The sequence below is a fragment of the Passer domesticus genome, chromosome 22, assembly GCF_036417665.1.
Source record: "Passer domesticus isolate bPasDom1 chromosome 22, bPasDom1.hap1, whole genome shotgun sequence".
NCBI classification, from domain to species: domain Eukaryota; kingdom Metazoa; phylum Chordata; class Aves; order Passeriformes; family Passeridae; genus Passer; species Passer domesticus.
In genome coordinates this window covers 3,076,505-3,100,119 of record NC_087495.1, presented here as the reverse complement: position 1 = coordinate 3,100,119, position 23,615 = coordinate 3,076,505, and the positions used below count along the sequence as shown (strand labels likewise).

Below are 23,615 nucleotides of genomic sequence, written 5' to 3'. Positions count from 1 at the left end.
CATGGCCCCGCGCCCCCGCCGTCCCACCTGGCCGCGGGCCCGTGCCTCGCCGGCAGCGCTCCCGGAGCCCCGCCGGTCCCGCCTCGCCGGCCCGCTCTGGCCGCACCCCCGAGGCCCCGTCCGGCCCCGCCCCCGCCCCGCGGCGCCATGTCGGCTGAGGGCAGCCGCGGGCTGACACGTGACCCGGCCGGCCGCGGCCGCCTTTAAAGCGCGGGCGGCGCGGGCAGCGCCCGACAGCGGCCGCAGGTGAGCGGGGCCCGGGAGCGGGGTTCGAGCCTGCCCGGGGCTCCGTGCTGCCCGGGGCTCCCCCGGCCCGGCTGCTCCGGGCGGGGGTTAGGGATCGTCGAGCTGCGGTGACCTGCCTGGCTCTCCCGGCGCCAGGCATCGCCGGTGCTGCTCCGCGCCTTGTTCCCCTCGGGGTGCCAGGCGCTCTCCGGCCCTGTCCCCTCGGCTGTGCCGGGGCCGAGCCGCTGGCCCGTGCTGTTGGGTGGGTGCAGCAGCCGCGGGCCCTGGGCTGCCCGCCTGGCCGGCAGCCCTGTGGGAAGCGTGCAGCTGCTGCAGCCGGGTTAGGCTGGAGGGTAAGACAGCTCAGGGGAATGCAGACCTCATGCCCTGTGTGTCGGTGTCAGCTCAGGGCTGCAAGGAGCTTGAATGCCAGAAAACACAGCAGGTGCACCCGTGGTGAGCATCAGGAATGTGCTGAGCCACGGATCTTTGTGCTCTGCGGTGTGACAAAGGCAGGATAGGAGTGTTGACAAGTGTTAAAAATTGTCTTACTTTGCTGCTGTTCTTGTTGTTTAGGCTTATCTTTTTTCTCTTTGCAATAACTAGAAGCATCTGCCAGCAAATCTGTGATGCGTATCACGGTAAGGAAATTGTTCCAAATGCTGCCTGTAGGCAAAAATCTAAGTGTGTCTTTTTATGTCTTCATGATTTGGTATTGCTAGTAAGGCAAGGACCTTTCCTCAACAGCCAGTCTCATTTTGTAGAGACGTAGAGACCTGAACCCTTTTTCCATGTGACAGGTGTTAAAATCTCAAATCGGGAAACAAAGCTCCTTTGATTTGTGTGCAGTGCTGTGCCATGCTTGCTGGGAATGTGAGATTGGGAGTGACAACATGTGATTGTGAGCCGCTAGCTTGGTCACCAACGTGTGCTTGGGCATAATTCTCTCAGATTAGTGGATGTCAGGCAGAGTCCTCTGAGCTTAGTCAGGGTTGTGACCGTGCACCCAGTTGGGTTTGCTTCACTTGTCTGTGCCGCTGATTTTTACTGCAGCTGCTGTGTTGGTATACAAAAGATCTAATGCTCCCAGTTCCTCTTGGAACAGAAGGCCTGCGCTCTTTCTCACATCTCCTGCCAGCTGGAGAGGTTCCTCAGGTGATAAAAGTAGACTTTCTCTCAAAGGGTTTTGTTTGATTGGCAACTCAAGTGTAAACAGTAGATGAGTTCAAAGTCTTCTTGGCTGAACTAAGCCCACAGACCTTATGATAAGGCCAGAGAGTGTGGTGGTTCACGCAACTGCTTCCTCCAAAATAGGCTCCAGAATGATGTAATGCTTGGACAGCATGCTGCTTCCCAGTGAGAATTTTACGTTTTGGCTGGTACTAAAGCAAATAACACAGATCCAGATTTTGTGGTAGCTCTTCTGTAACTGTCTGTAATCCTGACCTCATTTTAAAGGCACAGGATGGGACACTTTGTAGAGCTAAGTGGAGCTGGGTATCCTAAACCTACTTGTACCACTGACTTGCAGTACTGCTTTGCTTTCTGATCTTTTTGGAAGACAGTGAGATGAGGATGGTCCCTGCTGGCCTGGTTTCCAAGCAGCCACAATTGTTGACAAAGGAACAGTGTGCCTGGTAAAGAGTTGAGTGCGTGCAGTGGGACTGGCATAGGGGACAGTTGTCTCTGGAGATGGTGTGTCTTTTGGAGAAGGCTAATGGTTGCAAATGCAGGTGTGAAGAGAGCAAAGGACGGTTTGTAGGGATGGCCTGGTCAGAGGGGATTCTGTACTTTTTTTCTGACATAACAATAGTTTGTGTATTCTTGAGTACCTGCCCCATTAGCACTGACTTTTCTACTGCACTGTAAAGCAGTGCTGCCTTTTGGGAACACACACAGCATGGAAATTCTGAAGATGAATACAGTCTGAGAAGAAGCTGCAGTAGACAATAAAAAATACCTGCTGGCATGCCCAGCCCAAGGCCACAATCACTGTCAGCACTATCTAAACATATGCTTTTCACTGTGTTTTCACCAGATTTCCCACTACAGCTTACAGTGAAAGCTGGCAAAAGGTGATGGTGATGGATGTTGGGTCTTGGCTTAGGCTCCTCTAATCATCTGCAGCACCTGCTCTGTGCAGAGACCCACGTAGTGACTGTGCTCTTTCTGCTCCCCTCTCCAGAGCTCCCACCATGGTCAATGAGACCCAGCACACCTGCAGTGGCAGCTGCAGCTCCAGGTCTGATGGCAGCAGCAGCAGCGGGAGCGAGGGCTCCAAGGACAGCTCGCGCTGCTCCACGCCTGTGCTGGACGCCGACCGGCACGAGCGGCTGCGGGAGAAGATGCGCCGCCGGCAGGACGCCGGAGACAAGTGGTTCTCCCTGGAGTTCTTCCCTCCCCGCACAGCCAATGCTGCTGTCAATCTCATCTCCAGGTGAGTGCTGCAGGGTAGGAGAGGGGAAGTATCTGTGGTGGAGGGCAGGGAAATAGCTAACGAGGCAGGCTCTGCCCCATGCTCTGTCTCCCCTTCCAGGTGATGAAGCAGGTAATGGGGCTGTGCTTTCCTGCTGAGGAGGGTAATGGACACCAAGTAACTTGTCTTCCTTGGAGGCCCTGAAGAGCTAAGTGTCACGGTGGGATTACTGAGGGGCCAGGTTGTTTCCCCACTCCCATGCCCTGGGAAGATGGAGTAACCCCAATGTCACGTTCTGGGTCTGAAGCACAATGCTGGGGCAGAAAAGTACCTAGTAAAAGCAGAAAATATTCCTTGATGGACAGTGTGCCAAAATCTCTGAAACAGATTCTCATTTCCTTTCAATATTCATCCAGCCTCTATGGTTTGTGCCTCTGTACTACAGTTTTAGCCTCTGACATAGGTATCCACATCTACGTGCTAAATGAAAGCTGATAGGTCACAGCAGAGCTAGGAGTTATTCTGGAGCCCCAGGAGCTACCATGGACACCTGGAGGACAAAAGGGTATTTCATAATCCTTTTTATAATTGCTATAAGGCAGTGCCAGAACAGAAGGCCCTGTTCCACCTTGGAGCAGGAGAGAGACAAGCTGGGGAAGCCCTGTGGCCTCTACAGTTCAAGTTGGCACAGAGGGCTACAGCATAGTTTCCTATCCCAAAAGGAATGGGACTTGCATTGCTGTCAGAAGCTGTATCAGTCTATTAGAGCATGCAGGGAGAAAGCCTGTTGTACAGAGAACACCTCCATTGCCTCTTTTTCTATAAAATTATAAGCTCTTCCCCATACAGCCTTCAAGGATGGCTTTCCTTATTTACATCAGCTGCTTGCTAAGCTCTTAGTGCAACACTTTTGTGGTCTATCCTGTTGCTGTGATCCAAGCTCTCTCTGCCTGCTGCTGGCATTCTAGCAGTGAGCAAGATAGCCAAATCCCCTCCCTGTGCCTTGAATATCTGGTGTGGGCTAACACAGCTTGAAACCCCACAGGTTTGACCGCATGGGAGCAGGTGGTCCCCTCTTCATTGATGTGACGTGGCACCCTGCAGGGGACCCAGGATCTGACAAGGAAACCTCTTCCATGATTATTGCTTACACTGCAGTGAACTACTGTGGCCTGGAGACCATCCTGCACATGACATGCTGCAACCAGACCAAGGATGACATCACAGGGCATCTGCAGAAGGCCAAGCAGCTCGGGTTGAAGAACATCATGGCACTGCGTGGAGGTGAATCCTTCTGTACTGTGATGTGTAGTGCAGAGGCTGTGCTGCTGTTGTGTCCAATTCCAGAGAAGATTTAGGGGCTTCTTCTGCAGGAATTAAATACTGAGACTGTGTATCACCTGAGCCCTTCAGCTCAAGGGCAGACAAAACCAGTCCGTAGGTAAAACTGCAGATTTGGGAGTTCATCTGTCTTCCTTTTGATAGCAGGTTTTTACAGAACTACCAGATCCGAGTTCAGCGAACAGTTGGAGAAAGCTGTGGATTTGTTCTCTTTTCAGATCCTGTTGGTGAGGAATGGGAGGAAGAAGTAGATGGTTTCAACTATGCTGTTGATCTGGTTAAGCATATTCGCAATGAATTTGATGATTACTTCGACATCTGTGTGGCAGGTAAATGCCTTCTATTGCAGAGTGTGCAGTAGGGTCTGAGACAGGGAAATCAGCTCTGCAGTCCCTCCCTGGACCTGGTCTGTGACACTACAATCAGATTGGATACTTCCCAATTTCTGCATGTTGTTCTGACCACGTTTTTAATTTTTTTTCCCCTTCTTCCCAAAGGCTACCCCAAGGGTCATCCTGAAGCAGAGAGCTATGAGGCAGACCTGAGGCACCTGAAGGAGAAAGTCTGTGCTGGAGCAGACTTCATCATTACACAGCTTTTCTTCCGATCAGAAACCTTCCTCAAGTTCATGAATGATTGTCAAGCCATTGGCATTACCTGCCCCATTATTCCTGGCATCTTCCCTATACAGGTGAAATCCAGTAATTTGGATTTAGGGAGGGAATAAGGATCTAGGATGTTAGGTATTTGTGGGTCAGGGCCTGAGAGAGGTCTGTAAATATCCTGTGCAAAATTTCAGGGAAGAGGGACTGCTGAATGTAATAAATCTGTTGGTGGTATGCCAAATTAAACTCTTAGGCAGCTAATAACAAGCTGACAAGGTTTCTTGTGCCCATATGGCAAAAAGGGATATAAAGGACAATGGCCTGCAAGTCCTGAGGTCACTGAGTCTGCTGGGCTCAGGCAAGGATGTGGGGAGAAATCACCTAAAGTGACATGACCTGGACTGTGTTACCATCCTAGAGATGAGGCCTGGGAGTTGATTCCAGGAGCCTCAGTTCTAAATCTCCTGCCACAAAAATTGTGATAGAGTACCTGTGTTAGTGGGATGGCAAAAGATGGTCTTGGAAAAATGATAATCTGCATCCTCATGCAGGGTTACCACTCCCTGCGCCAGCTGGTGAAGCTCTCCAAGCTGGAGGTGCCCCAGGAAATCAAAGATGTGATCGAGCCCATCAAGGACAACGACGCAGCCATCCGGAACTACGGGGTGGAGCTGGCAGTGTCCATGTGCCGGGAGCTGCTGGACAGTGGAATGGTGCATGGCCTCCACTTCTACACCCTCAATCAGGAGGTGGCTACGACCGAAGTCCTGAAGCGCCTGGGCATATGGGACGAGGACCCAAGGTGAGCAGAATGTGTTGGTTTCTGTTAGTTCCACTTTTCTGTCCTTCCGTCCATCCATCCTTTTGTCTACTGAAGGTACAAATAACAGATAGGTCAATACCTCTACTCTCCTTTTCTCCTTTTTTTTATCACCTTTTGCATTTAGTAGTTCAATCTTCCCACAGGTCTCCAACAAAAGCTGGGAGGAATAGAGGAGACAGCCAAAGAAGGAATTTGTTTTAGTCAAGTAGCTTTAAAGCAGGCATTGGGGGACTTTAAAAATCCGGAGCTTAGACCTGCCACTTGGAAGAAGCATGTTTTTGATGCCCATCACAACCCCTTATAGGCTAGGGGTGTGTTCCCACTGTGGATTTCCAGGGTTCTCTGCAGCTGAGAAGGAGAGAAGTCCACATTCCCTGAGTCCACAGGCTTCAACACAGAAGAAGCAAAGGAAAATTGACAACTGTTTTTTATTTTTCCTTGAAGTAGCTTCCCATAGTGCTTTGCCCTTACCTTTTCCAGTTTCAGGTGTCAGTCCCGTACCTTAACATTAAATAGACCCTGCTGAGCATCCTGTGAGGGAACTGAGTAGGAAATATTTTCCATAAAGGAAGAAGAGTTTCCTGTCTTACTTCTTGACAACCAGAACTCTTCTCAGCCCCTGTTATTTCTCCCCAGGTGCAAACTGCACCACGGGAAAGGCTTCCAGCCTTTAATGGAAGGTCAGCAGAGGAACTGTGTTAACATCTGCTCATCCCATGCAGGCGGCCTCTGCCCTGGGCAGTGAGTGCTCACCCCAAGAGAAGAGTGGAAGATGTGCGGCCCATCTTCTGGGCCTCCAGGCCAAAGAGCTACATCTATCGAACTCAGGAGTGGGATGACTTCCCCAACGGCCGATGGTAAGCTGTCCTGTGCACTAAGGCACAGCTCTGGTAGGAAAGCCTGATGTCCTGGCACACCTGATGTAGCTTTAATAAAGTGGTCCCCTGTTGCTTGGATTTGAGTGAGGTGGGGCAAATAGCACCAAGATGTTGAGACTTTTGGTGTCGAGGTGGGTTTTGTTGTGTACTTCTCTTGCTGCTTGGCTCTCTTCCTGCATCACCAAATCAGCTCATTCTCCTCAATGACTTCATGTCTGTGTCTTCTCCCCTTACAGGGGTAACTCCTCCTCTCCAGCTTTTGGGGAACTGAAGGACTATTACCTCTTCTATCTGAAGAGCAAGACTCCCCGTGAGGAGCTTCTGAAGATGTGGGGAGAAGAACTGACTGGTGAGGAAAGTGTCTTTGAGGTGTTCACATGTTACATCACTGGAGAACCCAACAGGAATGGGTACAAGGTGAGAGGTCAGGAAGGGATGGTCAGTGTGGCACAAACAATAGTGCACATTCCCTCTTGTTTCTGGTACCACATTGTTTTTCTAAAGAAGAATAAGCACTTCTCTATCCAAAAGGATTTGCTGGCACACTGGTTGAAGGGGGTCCAAGAGCCAGAGCTAAGGCTCAGCATAAAAAAAAGGTGCTACAGTATTGATTGACTTCAGCAGTCAGTGTTGTGCATATCCTAACCCTTGAACCAAACCTGGGAATTCTCTCCTGAAGCAGGTGTGTTTGAGACTATTAAGGCACTGCTGAGTTACTTCAACACCCAGATGGTAATCAAAGGGTTGTTACATCCATTGTGAGCCTTCCTTTCTCCTCATGGTAGGTCACGTGTATGCCTTGGAATGATGACCCTCTTGCTACTGAAACCAACCTTCTGAAGGACCAGCTGGAGAAGGTCAACAGACGAGGAATCCTGACCATCAACTCCCAGCCAAACATCAATGGCAAGCCATCCACAGACCCCATTGTAGGCTGGGGGCCCAGTGGAGGTTATGTTTTCCAAAAGGTACTGTGTTACTCTGGGCTAGGCAGCAAAGAGTTTGACCTGCTTTGGTCTCTGTCAGACCCAGAGGTCCCAGGCTTTCATCCACATCATCTTTCTGTCCACACCTTACCTTATTTTGTTCTTGGTGAGATAAGGCAAAGCTCCTTGGTGTCTTAGAGATGGCCAAAATGCCATCTCTATGGCTGACTTCACAGCTATTTTCCCCCACTTCAATACATCTATTGAACATCTGCAGAGTTTCATGGTTTTATTCTCAGCAAGTAATTATTGGTAACTTCATTTCTAGAGCAGGGCTATGACATTTTATATATGCACACATGCCTGCCTCCTGCATCTGATTCAGTGATGCACAAAGCACCCAGATTTTTCACAAAATGGGAATCAATGAGGTAGTATCTCTGCCATCCAGCATCTCATGGTGATAAATAGATATTTTAAAATTTCCTCTGGCCTTCTGTATGTCAGAGTTCTCCACAGTTGTCCCCAGCCCGTGCACTGTGCTTTGCTGTATAGACAATGGTCACCTCGTTCCTTCCCTGGCCTGCAAACAGCCATGCCTGTCTCCCCCTGTCAGGCATTTCAGGCCCTAGAGCCTTGTCTAATGGGTGATAGGAATATCCCATCAAGGTAAATGCCAGGCAAGTAGCTCATACTGGAAGACAAAGCATCCTTGTTCAAAAGGGATCCAAACCGGTAAAGCCAGAGACCAGCAGATGGCAAATGCATTTATGTTTTCAAAGGAAGAAATTCCCCTGAGGTGAGGGAAATCCATCATCTCACGAAATTGTCAGAAAATGGGGGGAGGGGAAGCAGTTGTTGGGAGCAGCCAAGCACAGAATTTGGTTTTATAAGCACACGGGGAGAATTGTGAACAAATGATGAGGACAGGGAGTGGTGCTTGGGAGAGGCCAGCTGAGACCCCAGAGTTCTGCTCTCACCAGCCTGGGCTGCCTTGGCAGGACACTGCTGTAAAATAAAGATTAAGCTCAGGCTTCTTCCAAGCATTCTGGCAGACTGCTTCCTTGTGTAGCAGTTGTGGTAACACTGGAGTTTGTTCCCACTTGTGTACTTACATGGATTCAAAACAGGAAGCCTGTATCTTTCTTGAGTGCACTGTTCCTGGACTGTTCCCTCTGCTCTCTCCAATTATTTTTTTCCCTAGCTCACTTACTACAGAGGCTCCAGCAAGAGTAAATTAGTATGTGATTCTGGGGATGAACATACAAGGCAGCCCAGACTCTACAAATATCTCTGTGAGAGACATTTGAGAATGTCTCAACTCTACAAAGGTCATTGTTTACCTTTATTTGTCCAGTTCTGTCATGATTTAAGGCTCTGATTCTCTTCCCCTTTCTCCATCCCTCCCTGCAGGCATACCTAGAGTTCTTCACCTCCAGTGAAATTGTCATGGCACTGCTCAAAGTGCTGAAGAAGTACGAGTTGCGAGTGAATTACCATATTGTCAATGTCAAGGTAAGGCTATTATTCACAGGACACTTTCCTTTCACCACCTTGGGAGAGAGGCAAATACCAAATATTCAGACATGAGGGCTGATGAAGGGAAGGGAAAGTAAAGCACATCAGCTGTGGTGTGCAGCAGCTGTGTGGTCCCTAAACAAGGAGAGGTAAATACACTTTTTCCAACTAACTCAGTCCCTGTTCCAGCAGTTGCTTTAGAAAGGTTTTCCTTCCTTTGTCAGGGCCAGAATATCACCAATGCTCCAGATCTGCAACCCAATGCTGTCACCTGGGGTATCTTCCCAGGAAGGGAGATCGTCCAGCCCACTGTGGTGGATCCTGTAAGCTTCCTCTCCTGGAAGGTGAGTCCTGCCCTCTGTTGGATACATTGCTGTGATGCCCTGGAAGTTGAGAGTGTCTGGTTCAGTTTTAGTCTCTGACACTCCTCACAGCTGAGGGCTGTTGCTGTATTGGCTTGCAGAGGTCAGGTCTTGCTCCTCCTGCTCCCTCAGCTCCAGCAAGAGCTGTTGCCAGACACAAAGCACCCAGTAACGGGGATTGAGAACCGCTGCTGTTTCTGTACTGGGCCTCAGAGTGCTGGGCAGTGGCTCTTCTTCCCCTCTTATACATACAGGGGCAGCATTGAGCCATCCATTGTACTGCAAATGTGTCTCCTTTCAGCTCTGAGCACTTTCCACTGACTGGAAAGCATAAGGCTCCTTGCTCAACTCTTGCCTTTTTTACTGTGAAGAAACAATCCACACTCGGGCCAGTCGTGTGTAACACTGGGTACAGTGTAACTAAATTAAGTAACATTACTACATTTACATGAAGATGTTTCACAACTGCCAATTTGTGTTGTTCCTGTGGCAGGATGAGGCCTTTGCATTATGGATCGAGCAGTGGGCCAAGCTCTATGAGGAGGAATCTCCCTCCCGCATGATCATCCAGTACATCCATGACAACTACTACTTGGTCAACCTGGTGGACAATGACTTCCCACTAGAAAACTGCCTCTGGCAGGTTGTGGAGGATACTTTTGAGCTGTTGAACTCTCCGACTCAGCAGTGAAAATTCTTCTTCTAATCTGTTACTTCCTCCGCCCATCCACTGCCTCCGGGGAAAGCAGCAGCTCCTGTGCTGACAATGAACACACTCCTCAGCCGTGACCAGGGTGGTGCTCTGATCCACCCACACCTTGTGCTCTTCTGTCCCCAGCACAAAGGCTCCCTGAGCCATCCTCACTGAACATTAGCCACAACTACCTGAACCTCTGAGCTGAGGCTCCAGATTCAGCCCAAAGGCCAGGGTCTGCAGGATGAAGAGCTGCTAATCATGGTTATGCTAATTACAGTAACAGAAGAACACCAGATTCTGGTAACTTTCCCCTCTGGTAACTTTCCTGTGCCAGAAATGCTGGCAGGGGAACAGAAACACTCCTGTCAGCTGTACCTATGCAAGGGGATTATATCAGCAGTTACCAAACTGGAAAAGAAGGTCAAATTGCTTTTATATTGCACACTTAAAATGTATTTTTTCATAGTTGATCATCAGGCACTTTTGCACTCACTCCAGAAGAAGGTTCAAATTTTCTTACTAACTTTTCACCTTGTATTGTATTTACTGTTTTCTTTTTAATAGGACTGTAAGAATTTCCATTCTGGATAAGACTAAGTAGGAATCACACTATTTCCTAGATTACATACAATAAAATACATGCATACAAATGTCTCTTTTACTAGGCCATGTTCTAGCAGAGACTCATGTTGTTTGCTAATTAATCACTTGGCACAAGGGAAAACTTAAGAAAATCAATTGTTTCTGGGGCAGTTCTGCCTTCACTTAAAATGCATGTCCTGAGTTCCATGGTAGAGTGGAGAAAGTGTAGCTGCTTACTTTTGGTAAATTTTAGGATTTACACTATCTGGCTCAATTCTGCAAGGTCAGGTATTCTTTTCCAATGCCTGTAGGGAAAGATAAGCTTACATCAGGAAAGATAACCTATCTTTCCTGACCTAATGACTCTTAACAGCCTTAGGCATTGGAATAAGGGGCTGGGGAAGCTACTGAGGCTGCTTTGTGTATTTAACAATCCTGCAAAGCTGCCACAGGCTAGGAAAACTACCTTGGAGTAGTTCCCAGTGGGATTTCAAGATCCCTGCCATGCTGTGAGCATCTCTTTCAAACAAGCAAGGAAGAAAAGCCTTTTCCAGATTGTTCAGACCCTCTTGTTACAGCTGTCTGAGACCGGGCTCATATATCCAGGGTAATTACAAGGCATCAATCATACAGGCAAGTAATGGGAAGGCTGGGGATCAGACACGCCTGTCTAGCCTCAGCAAAGCTTTTGGTGCTCAGCTGTTCCCAGCAGGTTTCTTCATACCTTGCCCATTCAGCACAGAAATGAACCAGCAGGAAGCAGTCAGGAGGTTGGCCACCCACTGAAAGGCTTAATGAAGAGCTGATGGACCTAGACAGGGGGAGGGGGTGGGAGCCATGTGGAAATCTGCCCCCCCTCCAGGGTAAAAGCCAAATCTAAACATAAAGACCTGTGTTTGCACCTACCCAAGCCAGCCTTTGAAATCAAAAGGATCCAGCACCCACAAACTCGGGCTCTTGTCTAAGACTGGTGTAAAGGGGGGAGTATGCAAATACAATCTCCTGTCCAGGGAATAAACACTGAGTAAAAGGAAAGCCTCTAAGGCTTTTTTGACCTTTAATCAGAACTCCAGCAAAAGCATGATCCAGAGAAGAAGAGAATGCAACCTCACAACTGTAAATTCTCTGCTTGTGTTGCTAAGGAGGTAAGATACAAGTCCTTTAAAGAGGATCTTTCACTAGGTACAATCTCTTCCTGGTTGTTCTTTGGCTGTCATCCTTCTGACTGGCAGCACTGCTTTTATTGTAAGAGCCGAGAGTTCTTTCTTGACAGCACAGGACCACCTCTTTGTTGTGACAGGAGCTGGATCCTCCACGTGTCCTGAATTGAGCAGCAGCTGCAGGCAGGCCCCTCCATTCAGCAGGATCCTTTGTCCTTACACTGGAATGCTGTGAGCTGCCACCACCTTCGAAAGGCCTGAAAGAGGAGTGTACAAATCAAACACTTGGGTTACCCTTGAGGGGCTGCAGCCATTCTTACAGAACCCATAAACAGCTTTCCTTCTAGCAACGGCTCTGCCAGCTGCCTTACCCTTCACTCAAAACCCTTCTCTGTCTCTCCTGGAGCCAACATGGGGCATGCAGACTACAAATCAATGTGAGAGAAGAAAGAGCAATGCCCTCTAATTTCAGTACCTGCTCCTGTCTCCTTAAAGGAGGCCCTAATCCTGCATGAATCTGCGGGAGGCAGGCAGAGGAGCCGACTGAATATGACTTCTAAGGCTCTGCCTGCTTGCTCAAATTCATAGTGATTTGCTTGCCCCTGGGTGCACAGTCCTCCTGCACCAATGTGGAGCCTGTTTCTTCCCTGAGTGGGGTCTCAAGAGGCAGGGGATTAGGGGATTAACATCACTAATAACAGCAGGGAAGGGGGCACATGTCAGGGAAATTGACTCCTGACACAAAGCTTTGAAAAACACCCAGAGATGAACCCATGTAAAGCTGGAAGCTTTGTTCCTTTTTTACTGGCAAGTCTCATTCCTTGATGTATTCAGCCTCTCCCTAAGCAAGTGCATTGTGCAGGGAGAGAGACATAGGGAACACCAGTTGTTCCTTTGGGGTGCTTTTTGTACCACTGAGGTCCACTTTAATTGAAGAAGGCATAAATGCTTACCTGAGACAGGAGGCTCCTGGCTTCCTCCTCCAAAAGATTCTGCACCACACAGCTTTGCAAGTATCTTTGTCTCCACACCCTCCAGGCCTTTTCTATCAGCCGCTGCTGGTCCTGCCAGGAAAAGAAGCAGCACACAAATTAATTGGGCTCGGCAGGCAAATTACCTCACTTCCCTCCAGTCCCACCCTGTTCCCCTTGCTTTCCTGAGTCCCTCTTAAAAGACTTTGCACTGGTAACAAACAGAGTGGACTAATAACAGAGCTCTTGCTGAGCTACTCTCTGCAGCAGAGTGTGGCCAAGTCCCAGTACCCTGGGGAGAGGACAATGTCCCATTGTGCTCCAGCACAGCTCCTCAGTGAGGCTGGCATTGTGCCAGCCTCAAACCATGACAGTATGGATGTGCTCACACTATACAGGCAGCATCTTGTTACTTGGGCAGGCCAGAGCACATCTCACACAGCTGATGCCCAGGAACCAGGCAGAACAGGGGTATGAACAGAAATGACAGCTCTTGGTAAACTGTGGATACCAGTGGGATGTATCAGGAACATGAGGACAAAGATTGTAATAACTGCTGTGAACTTTTTGCACTGTCTACAGCCAATGTAGACAAATCCCATTTCAGCTTCCCATCTGTAAGGGCAAAGCACAACTAAATCTGTGGATATGCCAGTCTGTCAAGCTGACATTCCAACAACAACAAAGGAAAAACTAGCCACAGCAGTAAATCAGGATTTTTGGTGCATTTGTTAAACCCCCAGGTCTCATCTCCCAGGATGCATGTGAGGCTACAGGCAGAGCAGGCTTGCCCAGTAACACCCATCACTGCCAGCCCAGTGGCACTGGACACTCACCAGCACCTGAGCCAACCTCACCACCTTGCTGGATTCCCTCCACTGATGGCACCGGCGCCGCACCACTGTGTGATGCCACCTCTTCAGATATTTCCTCCTGCAGGCAAAAGAAGCAAATAAGCTGTACCAGCCAAACAAGGGAGCCCTCCCAAGAGGGTAGCAGCAAGAGGAAGCCCAGAGCCCTGCACTCACCCAAGCCACTTCTTAGCCCGCTCCTCCAAGTCCACCTCTGCTGCATTCTCCTGGATCCTTGCATGTGCACGAGAGGGTCCTACCACATCAGGTCTCTCCAGCAACCTTTCAGCCCTGTTTTGGCTCCTGTAGATCACCAGCCAGCGCTGAATGGCACTGGGAAAAAGTCCAGTTGGTGCTGAATCTTCTTTACCTCTTCTGCTTTCTAAGAAACAAAAGAGGAATCACACAGGAGCTCACCTTGGAGCTAGAGAGGGAGACATCAGAGCTGCCATGAGCCCTTAGTCCTTCAACTCCTGAACACAAAAGAAATCAACTGAGTTTGATTGCCATGAGCTCCTACTCCACAGTGGAATCCCAGTCACTAAGCTGGTAAACACCAATCCCCTTTCCCTCACACTCCCCACATGGGTCTGTGAAAGAAGACAGGAGGGAGAATCTTCTTACTCGTGGGCCAAGAGAGAGACATCTTTCTGCTTTTCCTGACACCTATGAGGGTACTGCGCTGCCGTAAGCACTGGGAAAAGGCAGCTGCTCTGGTCCAGTAGTTGCAGGCCTGCAAACAGAAATAACACAGCTGCAGCCAAGAGTAAACACAATGCACACAGCACTCACACAAACTAGAGACAGGCTCACAGCTCTGCAGGTAGCTTAATGTGCTAGACCCCAGGCTGGAAACTGCACAGATGAGATCCCAGCAGGACTGACTCAGCCCTTCCAAATCAATGGATTTCTTTGTAGTTTGCTAGCTGTGAGTCTTTTCAAAAAAGCTGTAACTCTGGCAGCTCACTCTGCTCTGCAGGGACAGTGATTATCCCATCTTATCTTTGAGCAGAGAGGAAGGAGTGCTCTCATCTCTCTGGTCAAAATGTCCCCTTTCCTTATTGCTGTGCTCCATATGGTTGTTGCAATCAGTGCCAGATTATGGTGATGAAGTTGTGTGCACAGGCTGTGAAAAATTTCACAGCAGGGACTAAGCAGTCACCACAAATCAAACCAGGTTTTTATACAAGCCTTGTCACACTATCTCACAGTGCCTCATGACTCACTGAGTTAATAATAACTGTCTCATAGGGACCTTTATCTTCTCATACTTAGGGAGCTTTATTTTCTCTTACTTGTTTGACAGTAGCCACAGATCCCAGGCGCAGGGCTTGCTGTCCTCTTGCAGCCACTCGCCAGCGGTGACAGGCTTTACCTGGAGAGGGCTCCTGCCACTTGTGGTTTCTCCCTCCTGGCACTTGTTCAGCTCTCCAGAGTTTGTCCCTCCACTTAATAAAGCTCACAACCAGGAGACGGTGCTCTCTGACTCTTTTAAAATAAGAGAGGGCTTCATGCTGCCTTAGTTTACAGGCAGTGACCTGGGCCCAAGCAACAAGGCATCTGAAAAACAGTTCCAAGCACAGAAAAGAAGCAGATGCCTAAAGTAACAATTCCATGTCAGACCAAATTTCACCTTCTCACCTGCCCTGCAGTATCCCACATAATGGCGAAAGCAAGCCAAAGAGCATTCAATAAGAAAAAAGCCTGTTCCTATTACTCCTGCAGTCAAGATTTATGCACTGACCTCTATTCTATGTATTTTTCCAGTGCCTCATCTTTGGGAGGTGCAAGCTCAGACTCTTCAACTACCTTTGTGCTGAAAATCTGCCCTCATTTTACTTCAAGTTCCCAGCACTGTTACCTCCCACCTGCTCAAAGCCTAAGAGATTCTGCTCCCCTCTGGCCATTTTAGCATTTCCTCCTATTCAAAGGCCTCTGCAAACTGAATCCCATCTTGTACTATGCTTTTCCTTTGCCTACAAACCAAATTATTTTCCTAGGCTGCCTTGCCAGTATATATACTTGGTCCCCACACCAAAAAAAAAAAATTAATTAACCAGTCTTCAGCCTATCTCTGTGCTACCAGCTGACCAGAAAGATGGTGCTTGATGAAGGCTTTTTCATTTTTCCATTATGGGATGACAGTAAAACTGTTAAAATCTCCTTCAGCATGGAACCCAGCAGATTCCTGAAGTCTGCCTGCAGCATTTATGACAGCAGCTTTTTGCCAAGATTCAGATTTTGTTTCTTGGCTGTCACAAACCAAGGCCCTGCGTATGTGGGATGTACAACTAGAATCTTTACAAAGACAATTTTATTCTAAAAAATCAACAACTTCAAGAGTTACTATTATCAGCACTGTAAATCTGCACCCACAATAATCTCCCTGTATCTTGCAGGATGATGCACAGGAGGCCAGTCTCCCTCTGCAAGCAGAGAATGCAATCTGCTTTTAATTCTAGCTTATCCTTTTGATTCCTTGTTCCATTTGGACCTTCATTATGCAAATCACCCCACTGCACCATAGGGCAGAAGTGTGAAAATCCTGTGCCTGGCAGGCTTTCTGGAAGATCAAGAGAAGCTGTTCCAGGTTATCCCAGCACAAAAAATGCCCCCCTCAAAAGAGACAGAGCTCATCCAAGTGAGAAATTAGAAGCACTCTCATCAAAAGAGACTCAGAAGGAAGATTAAGGGTGGAGACATACTCAACAGGAAGGAGCAACATTAAGGGCTTCTCCTAAACACAATTTCCATGAGGGAGCCACACAGATTTGCAGAGGACAATGCAATTGGATGGGGTAAGTGCAGAGTTGCTCTTTCCTCTGCAGATCTTTGTGTCCTCTCACTCTGAACCTGCAATTCAAAAGAAAACCTGATAGGGCCAAACCTGCACTTCTCATACCTCAAATGAACCCTTGGCATAAATAATCTTATTAATTTTTATCCTCCCGAATTATTTTAGAGAAACATTTCCAACAATCCTGGTGCACTACAGCTGGACACTCCTGCACTTCAAGCAGTCACTGGCCTCATACAACATAAACTACAAACAAAACTGTTTCCAATAAGAAGACCACTGAACACAGTTAAGAGAGAAAAAAAAATACATTCTTATATTTTTGGGATCTGTCAACATAACAGAAGACTCAAAGACAGACTACAGCTTCACCTATATTGTAATAACACCAAGATGAGTTGAATATCATGGTTTTCCCTTCATAAGCTTTATAGTGCTTTGCTGCAGCAACAAATCAATCTCATTTTTTCACATTAAATTAAAATCAACACACTGTGTCCAGAATCCTACAAGACTAACTTTGTAAACATCACATCTCTGTAAACTCTCTGCCCACTACTCCTTTCAGCAAATACTGAAATGCAAATAAGGCTTTCAAATTTGAAACTGCACAAATTTGTTTGCATCTCTCCCTCGCTTAGTGCACAAATATCACCCTGCATAAATAAGACTGAACACAAGTTCTGGAAGGAAAAGAAGTTTTGAATGGGAAAAATGAGGCAGGGCGCTCCTACAGAAGCTCCATTTATATATGAGCTATCCACACTTTCAAATCCAAGCTCTGCTCTTAACCCAGTGGATACTACTACATAAATTGCTCTGCATGCAGAGCTTCCCTTGGAAATGCTTTGAGAGCAAGAAACAAACCTGTGCAGGAGAAAACGTTCCCAGAATAAAACAGCATATTTCTGCTTCCTTGTTTGGTAATACCATGTCTGCAGGACCAGCCTCTTCTTCTCTTGGCAGCTGTGCCAAGCCCATTGCTGCTGCAGTTCTCCCAGAGCATGCTTCCCTGTGAGAGAGCACACCTTCCTGAGCTCAGCCCAGTGACTGCTTCTCCATCACAGAGTGCAGACAAGAGTAAACAATACATCTCCTGCAAACACCAAATGAGACCAAACTTGCTAGGATTTCCTGTCCTCTCTTTAGCAGCTAAAGAGACTTTTCAATTCACCTGTAGTTTTTTGTCTGCAAGGCAGTCAGACCTTCTTTCACATTTTCCCTGCAAGAGATCACAGATTACTTCCACTCTTATCTGCAAGGCCGTTTTCCACTAAAAATTGGGAGTTTTTCTTCCCTGGCACAGTGCAGGTACTTAGAGCATATGGAATTCCTTGAGGGATCAGAATTGTTAGGCCGCCTCAAAAGATACACCCTGTTCCCTGACTGCTTGGTCTGAGGAGACATGTTGAAACTTTGAATGCTGCATGGAAGTCCATTTAACTCCCCAGCTGCTAAAATGCACTGCTTGAACACTCTTGTGCAGGTAGGAGTGTCAAAGGAGCATCTTCCCTAATATAAAGCACAACAAAACAGTAGGTCACACATCCTATTGATAGCCAGAAGAATGCAGTGACACATGCTCCTACCAACTCCTGGAGTAATATGTGCCTTTCCAGAGGAGCAGTGCACAGAATTACAGCCAAAAGTGTGATTTTCTCCATCCCAGCTATTGCCAGGGCTTCTCTCTCCTACAGAGACAAGTGATGCAGTGGGATGGGGTAACTCACTTTGCCAGCAGGAATGCCAACGCCACAGAGCATCAGCAGCCATCTGGTGAACATGACACCTGAACCTCCGGTCAACTTCCACCTTCTGGGCCAGTCTCCTTTTCCACAGGCTGAAAGCCATCTGGACACAATGAACTCCATGTTTTAGGGCTGCTGCTGCTTTTTGGTTCTTATTTTCCATGACCCAGTGGTGCCAGCTGAGAAAGGCTCTGAGAAGGACAAAGGTTGATGCACTGACTGTAGGAATAACTCAGAGATACACACCTTTGTCAAGGAAAATTTAACAACATACACACGAGGGAGTTTTGGAAACACATCTGATCTGTTAACATCCTTTCCCCATTAAATATCAGGGGACATGATGGACAGGTGCCGTAGTTTAAGAAGGAAGTGAGTTTTTTGGGGGCTTGTGGTCAAACCAATCAGGGGGGCACTGGCATTGTGGCAGCCTCAAACCTTGACAACAGGACAAGATGTTCTCTCCTGGCTGTGCCAAGCCTGTTGTGCTCTTCAGCTTTGGAATCATTACAGCAAGGCCAGTTCAGTGGACAGGAAGTTACCAAGACTGGTTATCAGCAGAGCTGGGCTTGCTCTAATTTGTGAGGCATTCCATCAAACCAGAAATTACTGTATTTCCACATAGTAATTTTGAAGCTGGAAAAATCCCAAAATAATGGGCTGCAAAACTCCCACTGAAGACAAAATAAAATAGCTAGAGGAAGAATTTTTTCCTTTTTTTATTACAACAAGTGTAAAGCTTTCAAAACAGAGAGCTTCAGGAAACTTCTGGGAAGCATGATCCCTACCGAGAGAGCCGAATGCACCTGCAGTGCTGCTGGGCCTTCAGGTGATGTCGAGTTTGAGCTGACCAGACAATGAAGCACCTCTGCAGGCAGTATTTCTCTGCTTGCTGCCAGCAACTCTTCACCTCCGTGTCAGAACTGCAGCCCTGTAATCCAGAAAGGCAAAAAAGGGCCTTGAACTGCTGTTATGTCAGTTACTGCACACAGCTCAGCCATCTCTCCTTGCCACTGTCACTTGTGTGATTGCCCAGCTCCATTGCTAACCCATACACCCCACATGAATACCCAGACATGAGGGTCTAACACATCCTTTTTAAATCCTTGACACCTGCCCTACTTCCACTCAGCTGACAAATGCTAGGGAAGAGTTACCCTGAGAAAAGCCTCAATTTCCGAAATCTTCTGTTTGAGAGAGAAAAAAATAGCAGTAAGACCTTCCATGTGCTGATATTGAAACACAAAGGCTCTTTGCTAAATTTGAATATGCAGAAAACACTTGTATGTTTACATTTTACACAACACTTTCTAGCCTTACCTCTTCCCATGCAGAGTAACTGGTGAGAAGCTGGGAATTATTATCTGGACTCTGCAGCACTGAAGACTGGAAGTGATTTCCCACAAACCAATTTCTTCTGCAAAACAAAAGCGTTGGGTGAGGAAGGAAATAAAGAAAGAAGAAGATAAAGTCCCCTGGAAGGGTGGTGTGACATGACATGAGAGATTATCCAGAAGGAAGGAATTCAGCCAGTTCAAACAAGGGGTCACTCCTACCAGCATCCCAAAAAACCAGTCTCCAACTCACCCAGATCCAGGGAAGGAGGTCTGCAAGCACAGCTCCCCACCCAGCTCAGCTGGCAGCTCCATGCACTGGTGGAGTTGAAGGAAAGAACTGTGACATGACATATGTGTGACATCCTCAGCAGTCAGAAGGGAGGAGAAGCCATGCTGGCTGCTGTCACTAAGACTGCATTCCTGCAGGTATGAAGGGAGGAACACGCTGTGAGGTGAGTGTCCTCTCAGTGGAAGAACCCAGCTAACAGCTCTGACCATGCCATTTACTCCTTTTCTTTATCAAGGATTCAGGCAAATCCAAAATGCATCCAAAGGAATTGCAGGCTAGCCATGACACCACTGGACAGCAAACATCTAAGAGATGGGAAAGTTATTTCTATACTAAGAATTTCCATACAGAATCCAGAAATACATGCATTTCTATACTGAGAAAAGAGGAAATGAGCATATGCACTGTCTCAGTGAGGAAGCTCTTTATATCTCTTCCCTTCCACCTTGCAGCCACAAACAGAAGCAACTGTACACAGGAAACTCACTAGCTCAGCTTCCCACATCTGTAATTGAAGAACCAGAAAAGGTGCAGAGACCATTGACTTTACACCTTTAGATTTCACTTCAGCTTGAAGACCCCACAGATTCAGCACTAAATTTTAAACACAGTTTGCTGATGACAATACCATGTTGAAGCAGAAATTTTCCCCTGAAAAATCCCAGCAATTTAATACCTCAGAGCAGTCTAGGTGTACCAAGACCTTCTCACCTTTTCCAATGAGCTTTGAGAGGTCAGAGTAGCTGGTGCACTGCTGTCAAAGCCAGATGATGTTGAGAGGTCCTCAGAAAACTGCATGGCAAGAGGTTCCTCATAGACAGCTCTATGCAAGTGCTTAGAACTTTGTTCAATTGTCTTCAGCATGAGATACTTTTGGTGCCATAATTTCAGAGTTTTTCTGAGTTTACACTGCTCCAAAGTCTGAGAGAAAGAACTGAGACAGAAGATACTGAGACAGTAAAGTGAAAGAAGAACACCAGAGGGGGTGACTAGCACAGACATGATGGACAATAGATAGGGTAGAAAGGGCTCTAGCAAAAGGTTCAGGAAATCAAGTGGACACTACTAATGGGCACAGGGCTCCAGGGACTGGCTCTTCTGCACTCACTCAGCCTTGTGATGCTCACACAGCCTTGTTTTCCACAGCAGATAGACTCTCTGCAGCTTCAGTTTTTGGCAGAAGTCATCAAAAGAATAGACTGTTTTCTCCAGAAACTGTCTCTCTCCAGTCCATGATGGCTGACCTTCATGCCTCTTTGTCATAGTCTTGTCAGCTACTGAGCTCATAACTGCTCCTTAACCAGTTACATAAGGGAACAAGAGATTGTCTCAAGGCATTCCAACTCAGCCCAGCCCAACCCTCAAATTGCTCCTTTTCAGCAAGGTTTAAGAGTTTATGTTTGCTTTATGATGCAGAGCAACAAACCTCCCTGTAGCTTCACTGACACACCCAGAACCAGTCCTCTGCCCACTCTGGTTTGTTCATACCCTGTATCATCTGAGCTCCTCTGTTTTCAGTGTACAAGAAGAGGAAGGAACCTAAGCACCTCTAAAGCTTAGATTCTGCACAGACCCCAACTGCTCACCATAATGCTGCCTCTTTCGTAGGAAGAAGAGGTTCACCACTGCCTGCTTATCACCTCCTCTGACCCGCAGCATCTCAACCCACTGCTGGAAGTGCTTCCTCAGTGATACTGCTCGGAGATGGGCCAGGTTGCACCTGTCAAGTGCCTTCTGCTTAACAGTCTCCTTCCATGTACTGAAGCACCTGAGAATACCAAAGGAAAATGTTGAAAAACACTTATACAAGCTTATGTGTCTTCCTGAGACTAGGTTTAGTTCAGGAAAGACAGACACAAGTTGTCCCGTGAGCTTCTATTTGTTTATTTCAGTAAAAAAACAGTGTCATGCCTTACAGCACAGCAACACACTGGCTGCTCTCGGGTTTGGTCTTTCAGAACATCGAAAGTCAGGACAAAAAAAGTTTTGGCAGTGCACAGGAAGCAAGTCATAACATGTCTGGCAACAGCAGCTCCTTTTTATGTTTCTAGCCCTACCTTCACCTTTATTAACTCCTAAAACAAAAGGACAAATGGCTTTAAGATGGAACAATTATTACTGTCTGGGTTGGCTCTGTTATTCCATGGACTTTCACAGAGAACAGATTTTTCACATGAAAACCAGATGTCATCAACTCACCGGGAGACCAAGTTTCTTTGGATTTTAGTTTTCAGTGTTAGAATCTCTTTCATTTCCAAGCTTTGGGAATGCCACATCCAGAAAATGTTTCGTAGCTTCTTCTTTTCCAGCAGAGCACGGGCTTCCAACAGCCTGGCTTCCTCTTTGCTCAGCAGCTCCTTCTGCAGGCGCCACAGTCTGAAAGCTGCTGTGTCACAGGGCAGGAAGAGATTGACAGGAAGAGAAATAGCAGAAGAACTTCAAACAACTTCATGTCACACAGCAAACGTTCCCTGGCTTAAATCCAAGCTGCCAGAGGAAGGACACTTAAAGAAGGCAGTCACATTGCTGGAGCAACACATGCTGCAGCTGAATTCATACAAGGAATGAGGCAAAACTTGTATGACATGGTGATTGGCCATCCTCCACCATCACACATACTGGTCCAGCTACTTGCATTCTCAAAGAGCTCAAAGCAACAAAACACAAAAACTGGTGGAACAGTGAATACCTCCAAGGCTACGGAATGTGTGCTTACCAGCCAGCTGTCTCATGTCTCTGATTGCTTCAACTCTCCAGCAGAACTCATCTCCTCTCTGCGTATGACGAAGCTGTGTCCACAGTTTTCCCTCCATCCTGGAAGAGCCACAAACATGCCTTAACATCCAGCTGTCCAAAGAGGCACTCACAGAACAGAATCCAGGGTTCTCCTCTCTCTTTTTGTCTCAACTTGTTCTTCTGCCTTCAGAATTAGAAGCCTCAACAAAAGGCTTTTCTTTTGACACCTCTACTGCCAAACTACTGCTAGAGACCTAGTATTGCCTCACTCCAACCTCATTTACTCCTTTATCACATATGCAGGTGATAGCTGAAGCAAAGAATTAGTACAGGAGTATTTCTGTCAGACACTCAGACTGTAAACACTGGTGCACAGAAGCTCTGAAATAGGACTGTCTAGTTCTTAACATTAAACTGCTAATTCTTGCAGTGGTTATCCACAGCAACAGATCCAAGGACATGGAAACAAGTCTGCCATAATTTGAGAAAAAAATTTCCCTGTGTTTGTCACCCTCCCTTTGTCCAAGATAACAGAAGGAGAATAATCTCTGCTTACCTATGAGCCTGCTCCATTTCCTTTGAGTATCCTGTTGCAAGCTGATGCTGAGCTGAGGTTGTCATAGTGGCTAATCTTCCTACTCCAAAAATCCCCGCTGATGAACTTTGGGTAGAGGAGTAAGGCTCAGGCTGCAGAGCTTCCTTCTTGCTCTGTTTTGCCATAGCTTTCTTCCACTGAAGAAGAAACCACATGATTAGAACAAACTGCAGACAGAGTATTGGTACCAGGGTCTACATCACGGAATTTCACACAGGGTACCCCTTTCCTCCTCCCTATCCAAACAGGATTTGTGCCTTCTCTGACTGCACAGCAGAAAGTTCATGGCACCACTGTCCCTTGCCAGTGCTCACCTTCTGGAAGCTGGCAGCTAGCAGAGTTGAATCATGTCTCTGCTGGGCCACCTCCAATTGTGTCCTCCTTTGGTGCAAAATCCACTGCAGAGCACCAAAGCCCTTCTGAAGCAGCTGGTGTCTGTAAAGCTGCGTGGCTGCCCTCTTCCAAAGGATATGTCTCCTCCAGGCTTGGAAACACCTTGTTAGGATTTGTTTGTCACACAAGTGGCAGAAACTTAAAAATGAAAAACAGAGGTGAGTTCTTGTTAACAGAAAGGAAAGTTATACCAGCCAGGAGGTGGCAATCAGAGTTCAGCCACCAAGTTGTAAAGAGGTTATTTCAACTCATTCTCTCTAAAGAATGGAAAACATGCAATCTCACACCAAATTAAGGAATCACTGTTGCTAAACAGGTAGCAACCTCATTCACAAATTTGAATTGCATCTCATGGATAAGTCTAG

At 47.3% G+C, this 23,615-nt stretch overlaps 2 protein-coding genes across 11 annotated transcripts in view; one reads left to right on the top strand and one right to left on the bottom strand.

Annotated features, from left to right (window-relative positions):
* Window positions 1-107: 107 nt before the first annotated feature.
* Window positions 108-10,478, top strand: MTHFR (methylenetetrahydrofolate reductase). Of its 3 annotated transcripts, none has more exons than XM_064396993.1 (12): window positions 108-246; window positions 2,411-2,662; window positions 3,687-3,925; window positions 4,201-4,311; window positions 4,480-4,673; window positions 5,139-5,389; window positions 6,133-6,267; window positions 6,525-6,705; window positions 7,074-7,256; window positions 8,628-8,729; window positions 8,957-9,076; window positions 9,588-10,478. In XM_064396993.1, exons 2-12 carry the CDS (start codon window positions 2,421-2,423, stop codon window positions 9,783-9,785), a joined length of 1,956 nt encoding a protein of 651 aa, XP_064253063.1. In that variant the 5' UTR covers window positions 108-246; window positions 2,411-2,420; the 3' UTR covers window positions 9,786-10,478. The 3 variants fall into 3 exon arrangements, with proteins under 3 accessions (XP_064253063.1, XP_064253064.1, XP_064253065.1); XM_064396994.1 differs by lacking the exon at window positions 108-246 and adding an exon at window positions 622-866; XM_064396995.1 differs by lacking the exon at window positions 108-246 and adding an exon at window positions 2,762-2,848 and having other exon boundaries at window positions 2,527-2,662.
* A 935-nt stretch (window positions 10,479-11,413) lies between these two features.
* The window catches only part of C22H1orf167 (chromosome 22 C1orf167 homolog), an 18,713-nt gene continuing 6,511 nt past the window's right edge, over window positions 11,414-23,615 (bottom strand). For 6 of the 8 annotated variants that reach the window (XM_064396983.1, XM_064396990.1, XM_064396984.1 and 3 more), the window contains 18 exons: window positions 23,172-23,388; window positions 22,819-22,994; window positions 22,243-22,340; window positions 21,726-21,912; window positions 21,113-21,294; window positions 20,635-20,821; window positions 20,238-20,460; window positions 19,488-19,657; window positions 19,221-19,317; window positions 18,689-18,831; window positions 17,883-18,091; window positions 17,020-17,164; window positions 14,651-14,915; window positions 13,980-14,088; window positions 13,533-13,737; window positions 13,341-13,437; window positions 12,487-12,597; window positions 11,414-11,790 (listed from right to left, as the gene is read on the bottom strand). In XM_064396983.1, the coding sequence (XP_064253053.1) occupies window positions 11,731-11,790; window positions 12,487-12,597; window positions 13,341-13,437; window positions 13,533-13,737; window positions 13,980-14,088; window positions 14,651-14,915; window positions 17,020-17,164; window positions 17,883-18,091; window positions 18,689-18,831; window positions 19,221-19,317; window positions 19,488-19,657; window positions 20,238-20,460; window positions 20,635-20,821; window positions 21,113-21,294; window positions 21,726-21,912; window positions 22,243-22,340; window positions 22,819-22,994; window positions 23,172-23,388 (2,881 nt within the window). In that variant the 3' untranslated portion in view covers window positions 11,414-11,730. Of the gene's footprint in view, window positions 11,791-12,486; window positions 12,598-13,340; window positions 13,438-13,532; window positions 13,738-13,979; window positions 14,089-14,650; window positions 14,916-17,019; window positions 17,165-17,882; window positions 18,092-18,688; window positions 18,832-19,220; window positions 19,318-19,487; window positions 19,658-20,237; window positions 20,461-20,634; window positions 20,822-21,112; window positions 21,295-21,725; window positions 21,913-22,242; window positions 22,341-22,818; window positions 22,995-23,171; window positions 23,389-23,615 lie in introns of those variants that run through there. The other 2 variants (XM_064396985.1, XM_064396987.1) reach the window with 2 other exon arrangements.

Coding starts and splice junctions, on each gene's coding strand:
- MTHFR (XM_064396993.1), top strand. CDS start 2,421: ATGGTCAATGAGACCCAGCACACCTGCAGTGGCAGCTGCAGCTCCAGG. Junction 4,674..5,138: donor CTGGCATCTTCCCTATACAG/GTGAAATCCAGT, acceptor ATCCTCATGCAG/GGTTACCACTCCCTGCGCCA. Junction 8,730..8,956: donor ACCATATTGTCAATGTCAAG/GTAAGGCTATTA, acceptor TTCCTTTGTCAG/GGCCAGAATATCACCAATGC.